At 38.9% G+C, this 16,080-nt stretch overlaps 1 protein-coding gene across 1 annotated transcript in view; it reads right to left on the bottom strand.

Annotated features, from left to right (window-relative positions):
* Positions 1-6,567: 6,567 nt before the first annotated feature.
* The window catches only part of LY75 (lymphocyte antigen 75), a gene marked incomplete at its 5' end in the record, with an annotated part of 42,851 nt that continues 33,338 nt past the window's right edge, over positions 6,568-16,080 (bottom strand). The window contains 10 exons of the mRNA XM_009705538.1: positions 6,568-6,749; positions 7,735-7,902; positions 8,385-8,507; positions 9,764-9,931; positions 10,456-10,630; positions 11,759-11,979; positions 12,372-12,566; positions 13,000-13,122; positions 14,118-14,279; positions 15,467-15,635. Of these exons, the coding sequence (XP_009703840.1) occupies positions 6,568-6,749; positions 7,735-7,902; positions 8,385-8,507; positions 9,764-9,931; positions 10,456-10,630; positions 11,759-11,979; positions 12,372-12,566; positions 13,000-13,122; positions 14,118-14,279; positions 15,467-15,635 (1,686 nt within the window). The remainder of the gene's footprint in view (positions 6,750-7,734; positions 7,903-8,384; positions 8,508-9,763; positions 9,932-10,455; positions 10,631-11,758; positions 11,980-12,371; positions 12,567-12,999; positions 13,123-14,117; positions 14,280-15,466; positions 15,636-16,080) is intronic.

The following is a 16,080-nucleotide window of genomic DNA, read 5'->3' as shown; positions in this document are numbered from 1 at the left end:
TCCAGCCCCCACTGTAAAATATAAGCCTCGAAATCTGTGAATTGCACATTTGCTAAGCCATTGTCCACATTTTATACCAGAGATTCCTAATGCTACGACTGGCTAGACACTTTGGCCCCATGCCGCTGTCAACACAGAGGTGATATCACCAAGAACGCCGTTACCAGCAAAGTTCACTTACCTCTACCTGTCTGTCAAACGCTGCTCTCCAAGCACAGCTGCACGCCGGCCAGCCTTTCAGACCCCAGCAGGGAGGGCTCCAGCTCACAGTGTACCTCGACTCTGCACCAGGCTTTAGGTCTGGATGCAACCAAGACCAAACGCATTATGTTGGGTGATTCCTGGTTCTTGCCAGACCTGTGCTACCACCCACTGCCCTGTGGCTTGGGCAGCCCGGCCAGCTACAGTGTACGGCCAGCTGGTAGGGAGCCCAGCACCATCACCATCACCTGCTACTGCTGCACCCAGGGACGCGGCTGTGGCCTCGTGCAGCCCTCAGGCGCTGCCCCCTCGCCGGCACAGCGGTGCCTCAGGTCTTCCCCAAAATGCTGTGATGGTTCAGGATTACCAATACAACCATGTGTCCTTCCTGTAAAAGCAAACACCTGTAAATCCTGAGTGATTCTTAATGACATAGTGACAGCCTGTCAGTATAAAGTCAGCTGGATCTGTAATGGGTTAGGCACTGGGCACAGTTTTTGCAAGGCCTCTAATGATGAAGCACACACAGTCATAGAAGCAACATACCTGTCTTGCTTCTTTCACCTGTTGCAGCATTAGGCTGAGTGAGGACAACTCAGCTGTCCCTGATGATTGTGCCTTATCAGGGTGTGCCCATGGGCACAGCAGTATTTAAACCTGGAGCCTTCTCCTCCTAGCTCCCCTGGGATGGCTGCATCTTAGTGAAAGTCACCCTCTTGGAACAAAGCAGTGCAGAGGAAGGCTTGTGATTAAGCACTTGGAAGCAGAGCTGGTCCTACAAGGTGAGGCTAGTGTGAGGTATAAAGGCACTAAAGCTGTGTGGCAAGAGAGGCCCCAGCTGAAGGAGAGGTGCAGAGGGAGTCCCCTAGGCCTGAAAGAGGGGAGTGTGGGCTGTCGCCCACAGCAAACCCCTCCTTGTTGTGTTGTGAGTTCTTGGGCTGGGGTGGAGAGAGCTGCTCTCTCCGTGGCTGCTGTGGTTTCGTTGCTCGCAGAGGAGGGGAACAGCCCCACCACTGCCAAGGCTGTGGTGTCCTGGTGTTATGGGATGCTCTGGCTGTCCAGGCTGGCTGGCTGGCCCTTTCCCAGCACCCTGTGCTGGTGTCATGGGGCTGTTGGCCATGCTCATCCCATGCCTTTTAGGCTCGTGGCTGTGCTCAGCTGTCCTCTGCGCTTTAGGAAGTGGTGCTTTCGGGTCTCCCTTCCCAGCAGCTTGCACTGGTGTAAGGCTGCCTGGCTGGTGCTTGTGTCTCTGGTGGTGTGTTCATCATTTGGTGGCTTAATGGCCAGCGCTGCAAAGCTGGTGTGAGATAGAATGGGTACAGAGCAGAACGGTGTCTGCAGGAGACAATACAAGATGGAAATTTCAAGAACCCAGCCCTTTTCCTCAAAGCAGCTCATGATCCAAGCCTGGGGTAAATGTGCTCTCCTAACATCCACACACATGTATAAAAGTCACACTCTCACTTGACACAGGATGCTCTTTAAATACCCAGATAGTGTTTATGAAAATAGAGACACATCAATGGAACAGAAAGCAGTTTGGTTGCTAGTGGGGATGACATTCAGTCATGCAGAATTGTAAAATCATCTCAACCAACTACTTTGTAAGTTTAATTTGAATATGCATACAAGGCTTGCTAATTTTTACAAAGCATAAGCACCACATTTTTGTATAATTATCTGTTCTATATCATCTGTTAAAAGGGAACTATAACACATGACGTTAGAAAAGAGAAGTTCTCTAGAAAGCAGGAGTAGTGCTCTTACTATCCATATGAATGTCCTGAGATACAGCAAGCAGAAAAATATCTTTGTTCTCACTTTTTCTAACAAAAAAAGATGTGCACATAAGGGGCCAACTTAATGAAGAAAGCACATTTTCCAATAACTATTTTGTATCACTAAAATTCCACTTTCTTAAAAGCCACCTTGGAGTAAATTATTCTGTTTATGCTGAAAAGGAGCAAAGCTAACAAACAACCGTTGTTCCGTTTGTAATTATTGTCCCTTCTGCACTGGCAAACAGAAATCCAGAAGGACTTACAGTCTGTGTTGCATTACTGTGCAATCACAATAAAAACCTCATCTGGTATCCTCCCCTACCCCCTCAAATCTGTTAAAAATCTTAGTTACCAGCAGATATTACGATAGAGTGCACAGGAGTTTTCAATGTGAAAATACTATAAAGGAATAAAAGTAAGAGAATTGCATTTTATAATGGCATTTATGCTATGCACCATTTGCAAGCTAATTTGCTATCAGCAGAAAATTACATTTTCTAGTGCTTTGTCACCTCTCATCTTAAAACTCTTCAGAACTAAATGTGAAAGGTCCATTAAAGTGACAATTGAATTTTTCTCTCCAGTAGCTAATCTCCTGTTTTTCCTAAGCTTAGTTCTTTAATATTGCTCATAGTCCTCACTTTAAAACTGTGCAAAGCCTGTTTAATTTGGTCAATAAGAACTTTACGTACTTCTTGACAACAGAATGAATTTGACTAACTTTTATGAACCTGGGTGTTATGTATCCCACTGTGCTCCATACACACAGCAACAGCAGATGCACAAAGGGCCCAAATTGTAATGTCGACTTTTAGCAACAAAAATTGTAATGGTTGGTCTTTATTTGCAGCCACACCAAAAAATATCACTGATAGGCCATGCAATTTACTTCCTCCTTTCAAAAATGTTTAGATGTATAACATGTATCCAGAGCAATGAGCAGATGGTGTATTTGGTTTAAAGGAAAATGATAAATGCAACAAATGCATCAGGCCCAAATGGGGCTCATGCATAAACACTTGTGGTTGATTTCTATGTCAATTAAGCTACCAATGCAGAAACAGTGTTAAAATAAAAATGCCAGCTGGTCTAGTGGCAGATGTGGATTACCTTTTCCATGACACACAGTCTTCAGAGACTGGGCAAAACACAGGAAGAACCACCAAAACCCAAGCTGCTCCACTTGCCATGGGAGGAGCTCGTTCCCACAGAGGCGAGCTCTGCCCTAACAAGAGGGAGGCCAGTGAGACAGAGTCACAAGTTCTAAGTGTGCAAAAACCTTTGTGCATTTACCTGAAGTTGTATGGGTTTTGTCTAGAGCTACCACAGTCCAGGAGACAGCCTCTGTTCTCAGATGAAGGAGTTCTAGGATGTCTTCCCAACTCCACTGCTCTGGGACCTGGGAAAAGCACTTCATTTCTGTGCTTCTATTTTCCCGCTCATCATACCCAGTTTTTAGATTAATGTTCTTTAAGTAGATGACCTCATTTGTTGTCTTGCACAACAGGATGTTTCTCCCAGCAAGCCATTACTGTAGCTAAAAACACTGCCCCTTGGCCAGCAGTTGCAGATTTTGCAGGTCTGGAATTCAGAGTTGAGATGACACTTAAAATGAACACATCTCATGCTTTAATTGCAAGTGTTAAATGGCTGGAAGTAATTTAACTTTGCCCATATTTCATGAGGACTTCTGTTGTGAGCCCTTATAAATGCCTTGGAGTTAATTTGGGTCATGAGGTGCTAATGAACTACACCTTGATTAAAAAAAAAAGGTAGAGGAATGCTCCCTTTCTGTTTAAGCCCAGAAGCAGCTTGATAAAAGGTAGTTATAACCATGTTCCATGATAAAGTATGTTTTCAACTGCAAAAAGAAAGTTACTAGCATTCTTTCTAAATACATCAAAGATTTTTATTACCTCTAAAGTTTTCTTATCATGGTAATACTTACTTACCTGCTTTAATTGTGATCACAGCCCCTGTGCTATGTGCTTTTTTACCCAGTGATTAATGACCTGTACCTTAGCTCTGATAACTGCTTCCATGGAAGTAAAACCAGTGTAGGCAGTTTAATGTTTTAATTAGCTTTATTCTTTCAATAACAATATTGCTAAATAATCTTTCTGTGTATTTCAAATAAAGTGGGTTATTCACCTGCGCTAAGGCAGTTGTGCTTACTCAGATAAGAATTACCAGTGATTAGACAACTTGGGTATGATGAAACAAACACGAGAAATGGGGCCTTAAAAATTATTTACATCATTCATAAGAATAAAATATACATTTTTTTAATAAAGTATGTATTCATGTGTGTTGGAGAATTAGGATTTTACTACTAATTTCCATTTTCTATTTTGGATTCACACCTAAAAATGTTCAGAGTATAAACATCTATAAAACCAGTAAATCTGAAAACTTGAGAATTTGTAAATAATTTTCCCCACTTATTACTGTTGTTAGGAAAGGACAATAACCAACACTTTAGTCCATTAAGTTAGAAGTCATTTGGCAAAGCACTTAGGCATATAAGCTAAACCAGAAGATGATAGGAACCAGGCTTTGTTACATTTCAAACACTTCTCAGACCAGGGTAAGTTTAAGAAGGGACGTGAGGGTTAGTATCATTACATAGTTACTAGCATCATAACTACTTTTTCTAGAAGTTAGCTCAAGAAAGAAAAAAGAAAATGTTCACAAATGTGCCCAAAGTACTGAATAAACAATCAAAGTGCTTATACTTCTCTGATCAGGAAACTTAACACAATGGTTCCTTTACTGTGCCCCTTCAGGCTGCTGTTTTAACAGGCTTTAAAGCGGTATCTACAAGAAGTTCTTTATTTCTCAATAGAAATGATAAACACTTGCTTATCAAAATAGTGCAAACCAGAACAAAGAAAAGTGCTGTCAACGTAAGTAAACTGCAGAGAGAAAAAAAGGCAGTTGAACATGACCTTGCACTGTTGCTTCGGAGAAATCAGTAGTACTTTTCTCAGCATGTCAGACCAAACGTATTCTTATGTACCATATCATATCACCATTACATGGGGAATGGATTTGGTCTTTTACGTATCCTCCTTCATAAAAGTAAACGTGCCTGTTCCTTGTGTTGTGCATTAAAAAAAGTCTAAAGACTTTTTCAAAACATTAATTGATCAAATCATTACAGTAATTAATATATACAATTCTGTCTTCCCTTTTTTCCCTTTATAGCTTTCTTTGGAGTGCATAGAAAAGGCCACAGTGATGCATCACATATAAAAATCAAGTTTATGTAAAATACTCAAGTATTTTTAGCATTTATGTACACAAGTTTGTTTACCATACATTCTTTCTCGCTCCTTCCTTAGATATGTCTTTATCTTGTTTCTTGGACAGAGAGCAGATTTCACCTATAAAGTTAGGTATTTAATTGTAGTATAAATAAGAGTATTAGGGGAAGTAAATGTCAGGAGGATCTCACTACAGAACAAGGAACACTGTCATTGCAATGCTCCTGTCCTTGGGTGTCACAGTGCAACAGATCTTAAAATGGAGCAGGTGTTTCAGAAAAATTGCTCAAGTCTAATTTCAGAGTAGTTTGAAGATGTAAGATAGAACGTGGTATGTCTCTAAATACTACTCCGCATGCAGATTTTTTTCATCTTATTTAATCAATGCTTAGGTCTAGACACTGATTTTTACTGTAAACGTTCCTGCCCTTCGTGCTTTCAAAACTTTGTGAAAAGAAACTGAACCATTTACTTAAAGAGCAGTTGTGTCACAGGATAAAACATACCATTCAAAACATAACATTATAGGGCTAAGGCTTTTATTTTATCTTGAGTTCTGCTTGTGTTTGCAGTTAGCCCTTAATGGGTATTTTTGTTAGCCCCACTACCACCTTCAGGGGATAAGAGTAGTGATCTGACAGCTTGCCACAGTCTCAGGCTTCAAATATTCTGTGTTTATTTAATTTACTCCTAGATGGCACGGCTTTGGCACAAGGTATTCACCATAACTCTTTATTCAAAATGTACACTCTAAGGAAGATTCTTCTCTCGCCACTATAACATGACTTTTTTTGGTGTGTCTTTCAGGGGCAAAAAAAAAAATTCACAAGAAAACTTAAATTCTAGGTGGATGGGAATGAATACTTAGTGGTCTGGTAACTCCCTTCTCCCCTGCTACATCAAAATTTATAACTGTTTATTACCAAAGTTGCTTCTACAGGGTAATCCAATGCTAGCAGCAAAACCCTTATAGCATATCAAAATGGTACAATTTTAAGTGCATTCATTAAGGTGATGTTGCATGAAGTACTGCTGGCATTAATTATTCCATTAAAAACTCTTTCCAGTAAAGAGAAAATACTGTAAATTAAAAAAATACCAGAGAACTCTAGAAACATTGCACCCTAAATTGCGGAGGCCAAATGTAAATAATTACCATGGATTTGAATAAAAATTGCACTTGTAAAAAAGAACAAAATTTAGCCCCCATTAATAACCTTATTACTTTTTCAAGAAGAAGTAATAAAACATTAAGTAGCTCATTCCTTACAGCTTCACACAGTGAAGTTCATGCTAAATTGCCCAGAAGGAACAGTTTCTCAATAGCTATCTTTTGTGAACACATCAGTTTCATCATCATTCATCCCTCTTTGATAGCGCACTGAAGAGAAGGCGCTCCAGTGAAGACGCTTCTTTTTATAGAGATACCATACTAATCCAACAATGAATAATATGATAATTAGCAGGGCAAATGCTACAGCCACCCCAGTATGATTAGAACCTGTAACAGAACAAAACACAAATAGTTATTCTTTAAGAGTTTTGGTATGAATATTTTGTCATAGAGCTGATGCTTAGGTAGCTATACACTAATACTGCATGCATTTAATTGAAGTTAAGGCAAACTGCTTCCTCATATTAATAGCCTTCACTTCATCACATGGGAAGTTAGCTAATAGATGCTGATTCATATGGGAACCTTATTTTTTCATTCTGTCGTTAATTTCCTAATAATATTTAGGTTGGAAGGGACCTTGGGAGGTCAAAAAAGCACTGCACTCATTTCAAGGTTTGTATACTTCAGAAACCTAATGAGATCCTGGACTCTCTTGGAATGGAAAGGAATTAAGCTTCCCTTGGACTGAAAAGATCTTGTTGAGGTCTTCCTTAGCAGCATGAAGTTAAATCTATTCCTGCATTTCCAGTTCAGTGAAAACATATACAAAATCAGAAAGATTCCACTGCTTCTCAGGAACTTGCGTGCTTAATGCTCAGGTTAACTGCTTTCTTTCCTGTCCAGAGCAGAGTATGAGGAAGTAACATGAGGCCTGAGTAGTCTTCTGGAGCTGTGGGGTGCCATTTTCAGAAGCCCCCTCAAGACTGAAAACAATCTGCAGTACCTGCTTACTCAGCATCTCTTAAAACCAGAAGTCTGTCTGTTCCCACCTGCACAGACTCACCCATGAGAGACAGCCTGTGGTAAGAAGCAATAACAACTACTCTATGCCCTCTTTTAAGTGGAATTTTCAGTCCTCTCCCTTACCCTTTCAGTGGATAGTGGGAGCCAGGAGAAGTAAATTCCTACAGAATTTGTCCCTGAATGCAAATTTATGGCAAAACGGCAACAGAAGGCTCTTGCTTAGGCAGAGGTTCTTTCGTGAATTGCACTTCCATTCTTTCAACACGGACTTTCCTCACCAAAAAAATAAAATCCTGAATAAAGTCACCACAAAATTAAATCTCTGCTAAAATCAACCATTCCATACCTAAAGGAGCTTTACAAACCACTCTGCTTTGACTATGACTGCAGTCAACTTTGGACCATGTGCCAGTTGTGGACAGGATAACACTGCATTTTTCATTGACTTCTGCAGTATTATTTTCCCAGTTGACATAATTAACTGATGAGCCATCAAGCCAGTTCAAGGACCGATCTGTCGGGACAAAAATTTGCTTAGTTTAGATCATCAAAACATGCCGTAATGCTACACAATGTCATTCACAATCTATTGCTTTCTTTACATTGCTAAAAGAAACAGGGCTGACTGTATATCAAGAGTAATATATGTACATCCCATATATTAAGAGCAATAAATATGAACACATCACTTTTAGCCACATCTCTTCTCCAGACCTTTAGCATTTGAAGCATTTGCAGCTTAACCATTAGGCACCAATGACAGTGTTGGGGAAAATGAATTTCAGTGACTCCTGATTATCTTAAGTGTGCAACAGGAAGAGACTTAAGCTACAATGAAGTCCAAAGGGCTTTATAATGCTAAATGAGGGATTCCAGCCTCAGGCAGAAGTTACTGTAGGCTATCAACACTACAAAACTGTATTCTTATTTGCGGATTTATGCATTTTTGTTTACCACACAAAACTTTCATGCTCATACATGATCGCTACTTCTTACCCTTAGAGCTCTGAGCCAGGCCAAGCCATACATTCTTGGTGATGAGATCATTTTCCTTTATGTGTGTGCTCACAAATGCATTTTCTTCGGCATCCCCTATAGTCAGAAGGGTTGCTGAAGGATCTAAGGGGAAGAGGATACCGGTCAGAACTGCAACTTCAGAGACTTTTTTCATGGTGCTTGTACATTGAGTTTTCTGTGGGAACAATTACTACAGGAAAAGATTTGCTGATCTGGGCTTGTAAAATTAGCTTGAAGTCACCTGCCGAATAAAGGCATAAACCTCCCATTTCCTAAAACATAGCATGTTATACAAGATGGCTTCAGATGACTGGTTATTCAAGCAGGTCATACAAAATAAAATGGGAGTAACCTTACTGCAGCTGTGGACTATGTATATGGAAGATAACAAAAGATATGCCACATTCAGAATTACCAAGTAATACGCCTTTTTCAAAAATATAGTTGAACAAAAGCTCAGCATTTTGCTGAGTCAAGTTAATGTCTAAATCAATCCTTCATCGTGCCTCAGGTTTTTATATACGTTGTAATAGCAATTAAGGAATAAGAAGGAGGAAAGGGTATGCTCGAGACAGGCTCGGGGTGTACCCATTCTTTCAAGTATATGCAAATGTAAGCCAGAAGCTTAATTTAGAGAAAGTGATCTTTCTCTTTCAACTACCAGGCCAGGCAGGACACTCAATGGAAAACTGCATCCAGGATCAGGACTACTTGCACCTTTTCATCCTACTTAGTGAGTTCAACTTCACATCATAAGGTAATTCAATAAAAGAAAGCTATGACAGTCAGTAGCTTCTAAGCTAAGAAGATGATTAAAAGTTCTGTACATGAGACTGCTTAACATTATCTTCTGTATTACAGTTCCCCACATAGCTTATCAAAGAAAAGAGAAAATCCTCTGACATAAAATTTAAGTTTTTTCATGATATTATGTGCCTTAATATCTATAAAGTACACACTTTGAACCATTTGATAGGTCAGCAAGCTCCCTATTAGCAAGCAGCTAATGCAAGGACATAATGAGGAAAGTGCTGCTAACAGCACTAACCTTTTTATTTATAAAGTTAATTGTATGCAAATAAAATGTTTTCCTCCAAACCATAAGCCTTAAATTTCTGAATCTTCTACCAATGGCTATCTGCATTTTACTTGTGTGCCAAACAATCTGTCAGCACACTACAGCGTTTTATCAAGAAACTTTATCAGATGTGCAAAGATGCTTGCTATTACTTTTCCTAAACTAAAGAAGCATAAAAGCTGAAGTATAACCAGTGTAGGTTTTTTTGCCGTAGGGTTTTATTTCTTTTCAAAGAGTGGACTAATTACAAGTTGTAGTGCAATTAAGAGTCTAAACGTACTCAGTTTCTGGCAGACTTTCTTAGCATCTTCCACATTATATACTGAAAAATTGTAGAATGCCATGTCAAATGCGTAACAATGATCCTTATACTGTATCCATTGTAGGGTACCACTAAGCTGTGGGCATCCTGGGGCTCTGCTCACTTGCTTTGGCTGTAATTGTCTCTCTGCAAAGACAAAGAAGTTGACGTTATTTCTGCTGCAGGAGTTTGTGCGTAGTCTCTTTGTAGTAACAGGACAGTAAGAATTAACAAGGACTACTTCTCCTACCAACAACCATGATTCAATTAGCTTACATTCCTTCTTCATGTATCAGAGATGAATTTATTTTAAAAATGTGCATAAAGCAACTCCCAAAGGCTTGAGAATAATTTTTTCTTGCCTTTTAGGGGGTTTTGAAGTTTGTTGTATGTGTTTGACGAGGATTTTGATTCAGAGAAGATACGAATATCAAACTGTATGTATCACATGTGATCAAAAAGTGACCAGGATTGTTTTAGATTTTCACCACTGGAATTAAGAGAATTACCTTCCTGAAGTATTAAAAAGTGTTTTAACCGTTCCTGATAGACAACTCTTCTTAAAGAGGGAATCATATGTAGTATTTCAGTGTTCATTTCTAGTTCTAAATACAACATGTAAAGACAGAATACACAAGACAACTACACAAAACATTAAAAATAACACTTACTGTTTGGAGGGCTATAGCAAATGGCACCTTCAGCAACATTTGTACATTTTGTACGGTTCCAAGATCTTTTAGTATCCAACAGAACACAGTTCTCAGTAGTATTTGAGTTTTCTAATTCCCAAGGATAGTAGTCAAAGTCGCTTCCATCTGACCATTCAAAATTAGCTTTACTTCCCTAATTAAAGAAAAAACCCCATAATTTTTAAACCACAGCATATGGTTGTGGTTTAAGTTTTGTCAGTCATTAGTAAGTCATGTAGCAATATTGATCCCTTGTAGAATGATAAATTAAAGTGCAGGTGGCCTCTTTTTTCTAAATTCGTACTAAATAAATGTACAACATAGTTTGCATTTTCCAATCAATTCTGAACATAGAAATCCTGATTATTTGTGGGAATGGAGAAAGTGTGGCACGTTTGTAAGTTTAAGCCTGCAATGTGCCTTGTTTTATTCTATGGGGAACATTTTACTTAATTTTATCCTGCTGTTTAACTTAAGCAGTCTGCCTTCCTTGCTACGAACATTATTAGATATGTTGCTCATCGAGATGGCCTCAGTGAGTGAAGCCAGGCAGCCTCAGGAATGGTTTGCAGTGCTAGTTCCTACTTCAGATACACTCCTGGAAACCCCTGACAATGAAGAGTCAGTTGTGAGAAGCGGAGGGACCCATTCAGACCAAAGGACAGGCAGAGGTAGCAAAGGTATACATAGAAGTCCCACACCTCTGCAGAGGAGTATTCCTGCCAATTAACTACCATGACCAGGGCTGGTGATTAGTATGGGAAGCAGGTTCAGGGCCACAGGCTTTTGGCTCCAAGGTTAAGCAGACAGAGGAGGAAGAAGATCTGTAGCTGCCTCTTGCTATGCCTCCTGGGAGAAGGGAGGCATAACTTGCTAGAGAGCCAGCTCCTGAACTGCCTTGGACAACCAGTCCCGACCTGGACTAAACAGGCTCCATGCAGCCTTGTCTGATTGTATTTGCTAATGGAATCTGATCCTACAGAGGGACATAAAATCTGGAGCCTCTAAAGGTAGTGGTGCAAATTGCGGTCCCCTGTGCTGCAAGGAATGATGTGGGACCATTGTATTATTTTAAAACATCAAGGATTTGGAAAAATATCTTAGTGTGGCTACATACACTAAAATTTAATATACTTTAACGTATGTTACACAGGGTTGAAAAAGTAGGTAATTTACTACATGAAACAGAGATTCCAAGAAACCAGAAAAAAGCATCAGAAAATATTTCATATCCTATGCAGAAAATTATTTACAAGTTCTGTTAACAACAGTACATACTTACATCATGAATTGACAACCCAAGCCACAGAGGATAGCCATCCTGTTTGACAATATCTTCTAGAAATAACTGCTCTGATTCACTGTGTACACTTGCCAAATCACTCCTTTTTTGTTTGCATTCTCTCAATGCCTCATACCACGTTAACTTTTTCTGAATGATCCTGTATGTTCTGTTTCCATGTGGAATAGACTCAGGCAATGGAGGCTTGTGCTGTTGGGGTCCTGTTTCAAAGAATAAGACGACAACAACTTCTGTGCACTTCATTCATGTTACTAGGAACACACAGAAAGCATTAAAATCCATCTACATCAATGTAACTCAAGCATTAAAGCGTTCAGTACAAGCCACTTGCATCACGTAAGTTATCTTTTACTACTTTGACCACTGTGAGCAGTTGATGGAGGGGTACAGCAAACACGCTCCTCCTGATCAGAGTATTACAGCAGCGATGCACAGACTGACCATATAACCCCAGAAGCCCACGACAGCTGTGCCATGCATTTCACTGGGAGCAAAACCAAAGCCTTATATAGCAGGTACTGGAGAACTAGGACTTAAATTATGACCCTCATCCAACACTCCAATACTACACATAATCTTCTCTACCACTTACCCTTTTCGATTTTACAGGCGAGAATACTGTACACATTATAGTGATGACCATGCCAGCTTTGAGAATAATTATAAATATCCCAAAAACCATCAAGATTTACACCAGCAAAAAAACTGTTCTTCTTTATGTTAGGTCTTCCCAGCCTCCAGTTGTTGTAAGTCAGATGCGTTTCATCATACCACTTGAGAACTTTATCTGTGGAAAACATTGCATGTTTATTAAAACATTAGCATTACATGTACAAATACCATTTAACTTTGAATATATTAGTGACATTAACAGGTATTCACTTTGCAAAAAATGCAGTGATACTCTAAGTTACTGTAAATCAGTTCCACATACAATACTAAATATTTTAGCATTGCTTATCCAGGCCCTTTTATGTCCTGCTTTCCAGGGAAATCAAATCTAGACGAAAGAGAACATACTGGATCTAATTATCACTCAAACAGAAAGCACGTCCCCTTATTTTCTTCTAGGAGATACATACAAATACAAAGCATTATTATAGGTTTGCATTCAATTTGACTTTAGTTGTATACTGAAACATGCAGGAAACATGCCTTTAATGCTGCAAATAACTGGATTGGAGACAAAGTTAAGAAAAAAAAATAAAATTAAATCTTACCACTGTCATCATAAATCACACCCAGCCAGACCCACATAGCCAGACCACTGAATGAACGAAGCTGCTCAGTAACAAAGTTATTCTCTTCTTCATCTCGAACGCTCAGAACAAATGCTTCTGGGTCTGTTGAAAATTTTTTTAAATTACTTTCTTACAAATTCACCTTTCAGTTACAAAACAAATTAAATTCTTTTCCTGTTATTGTTAATTATTACAGAGAGGTCAAGAATGTGTAAAGGCTAGACCTTCATAACATAATAACTAAATGAACAGTGCGAAAGCAATTTTCAAAGGTATTATCAACAGTGCTTCCCCTGGTTTTGTGGATAAGTGAAAGACATCAGCTCCAGAGATATTTGTGGGTTCTACTGTCACTTCAAGTTGTATGTAGTAAAAATTTTCTGCACAGAACATAAAAATATCACCAATCTTTCATGATTTTCTTGAACTGCCTAGTAGAGAAACAGTATTAAGAAAAAGACTGAATTGGAATCAATTCACAAAAAATAAAAACAGTTTCTGGAAAGATGCATGTCTGAAGTGCCATGAGCAATCATAGAATCAGAGAATCGCTCCCAACAGGCTGCTGCTGTTCCTAAGCTTACACGTTGCTCAGGATGGGCAGGAGAAGCCCATGTGCTTTTCTGAATTCGACTATTCTCAGTCTGTTTATTTCGTTCACTCAAGTGTTCCACACAGCAAGGGGCGGGAAAAAACCCATGAAGCAAATGTGATTGTAAAGACAGAATGTTGCCAAGGCAACAACAATTATCCAACCGATTTAAAATTTTCATATTATGAAGCGGGGAGGGGGGGGGAGAGGAAACCAACAATCCAAAGCCAAACAGCACCTTCCCACTTTTCAGAGATCTCAGAATTCAGCAGTTCCTAGCCATCTCTCTCTCTCTCAAAATCTCCTACCCATGCTCTGGCCCTTTTCATCAGAGCAGTGCAAGGGCAAAGAGCATTAGGCAGTGCAACACTAATGCACATTTCCAAATGCTACCTTTCTCAGCACTAACTTTGCTGTCATTGTAATACAGTGACTCAGATCTAAAACTCATCTCCTTCAAGCTGATCTAAGTCCATAAATACCTGTAACATGACAAAGTACTTACTCATTTTCTTGCATAAATGATGAGCTTCTTGAGACTTCAGTTCTCTCCATCTATTTTTTGTTATCATAAAAGTGTAACAATTGTTTCTAAATGATATCCAGGGCGTATTTTTAATCTTATGTGGGCACTTAACTTGTGTAACTTGTTCTTTTTGAATCTTCTCTAAGGAAAGGAAAGAAGACATTCAGTAGATGACTTATTAATAACAACACTTAACCTGACACACCACAAACCACTTCCAGGTACCATTTAAAAAAATGCAAGACAAATTAAGTGCCATCCTCTAAATGTATAATACACTGTTTCTTTCAGTTTCCTCATGATGGTGATTTTTTAAAGTAAAAAAACCAGCAGTAATCATTATCGAAGAACATAGATGCTTACAACTTTTCACAATTTTTTTGTTACATAGGTTTAAGAATAAAATCCCTGCATAAAAGTGCTAAGTGTGGGCCAATAACTAAAAGTTCTTATTGCCTCTTCTATGAAGGTAGATCACCAAAACAAGTGAGGTACTTCATAGCTGGCAACACATCTTAGTTTTGTGGCTTTATATAATACTTGAGGAGTGAGAAGGCCTCTTCCTGCAGTTGCTTAGATTGCAGGCACAAAATAGTTAAGGATGTCATAATGCCAAGTATACACTTTACTGTGACTCAGCATGTACAACAATGGCTTAACTGTGTCCCCTCATGGAAAAAATAAACAAAACAAATTATAATGGTCTCATATGGAAGAAATCTGTGATGATGTCTCAGAAAGATCTTTTTTATTTTTCAGAAAAGGGCCATGCTACATAGGTTTCCCTGTGCTGCTATATCCCTACCTGTCCTGCTATAATTGGTATATATTTAGAAGGGTTTTATCAACTGCAGATGACTTTAAATTACACCTTTCAATTCAGCGTCTATCTGCTATCTTTTTTCCCCATGTAGTCATGTACCTCCTCCCTGTATAGACTTCCATGTCTGAAGAGATTTCAGGAGGCCCCAAAATAAAGATGTAAATAGTACAGAGGTAGCTGAATCATCTTCCACATGCAAGTGGGAGACATTAGTAGGCAAAAATCTTAAAGAAACAGTACAATGGTAGAATCAGCTGGCAATATGAAGGATACAGTCTGCCCCAATGCACCCATGCCAAATTCATTTGTAAGTAACGTGGATTAAGACCAAAAGGTGCATGCTCCCTATTTGAAGTCTGTTTCTTTTTTTCCTGGCATGCAAATCAGTCTGAGGAAATGTAAGTTAAAAAAAGTTGTAATTTTGAAGTTACAATCCAGAATTATCAAATATGCTTCATAATAAAACAAAATTCAGCTTTTATAAATATTATACTAGGATACATACTTTCTGATGCGTAGCAAATAGCACCTCGTTTTTCAGAGGAACAGTCAGAAGTCTTCCAGAAGCCATCAGTATCCAAAACCACACATTCTTCACTTGTTTCTTCATCATCTTCAGACCAGCGACTAAAACTAACATGTTTCCCATCCAGCCAGCCATAATGTTTGCCACCCTAGCATTGTAGAAGTAAAAGGGATGAGCTTACACAGTAAAAAAATATTAGGTACAGAAAATGACATGATCATGTATTTACACTAGCTAGACACTTACAGTGTCTCTGGTGAGAACTGCAAGTGTTCCCCTGCCCTCACGATCTGACCTGCTGCTCACAATATAACAAGCTTTGTTATTTTAAGTTTTGCAGTTGCAAAAATACAAATTAGTTGAAGTGGATGGCAAATTATCAAATGGTGATGTTTAACTACTATGCTTATGGAGGAATGTCTGGGAATGAGACGTCAAAATTGCTTCATTTGAACCTGTAAATCAATGGTGGATATGATTATCTGGTTTTGGAAAACTGGTAATATCCAAGAATAAGGCCCAGTCTCAGTTACTCCACATTGAGTTGAAAGTGATCTATTAAATACTCAACTGATTTATTAAATCAGATGCAT

The sequence above is a fragment of the Cariama cristata genome, unplaced genomic scaffold (genome assembly GCF_000690535.1).
Source record: "Cariama cristata isolate BGI_N322 unplaced genomic scaffold, ASM69053v1 scaffold3728, whole genome shotgun sequence".
Taxonomy (NCBI): domain Eukaryota; kingdom Metazoa; phylum Chordata; class Aves; order Cariamiformes; family Cariamidae; genus Cariama; species Cariama cristata.
The sequence above is the reverse complement of the archived record's forward strand: the minus strand, read 5'-3'. Positions and strand labels throughout refer to the sequence as shown.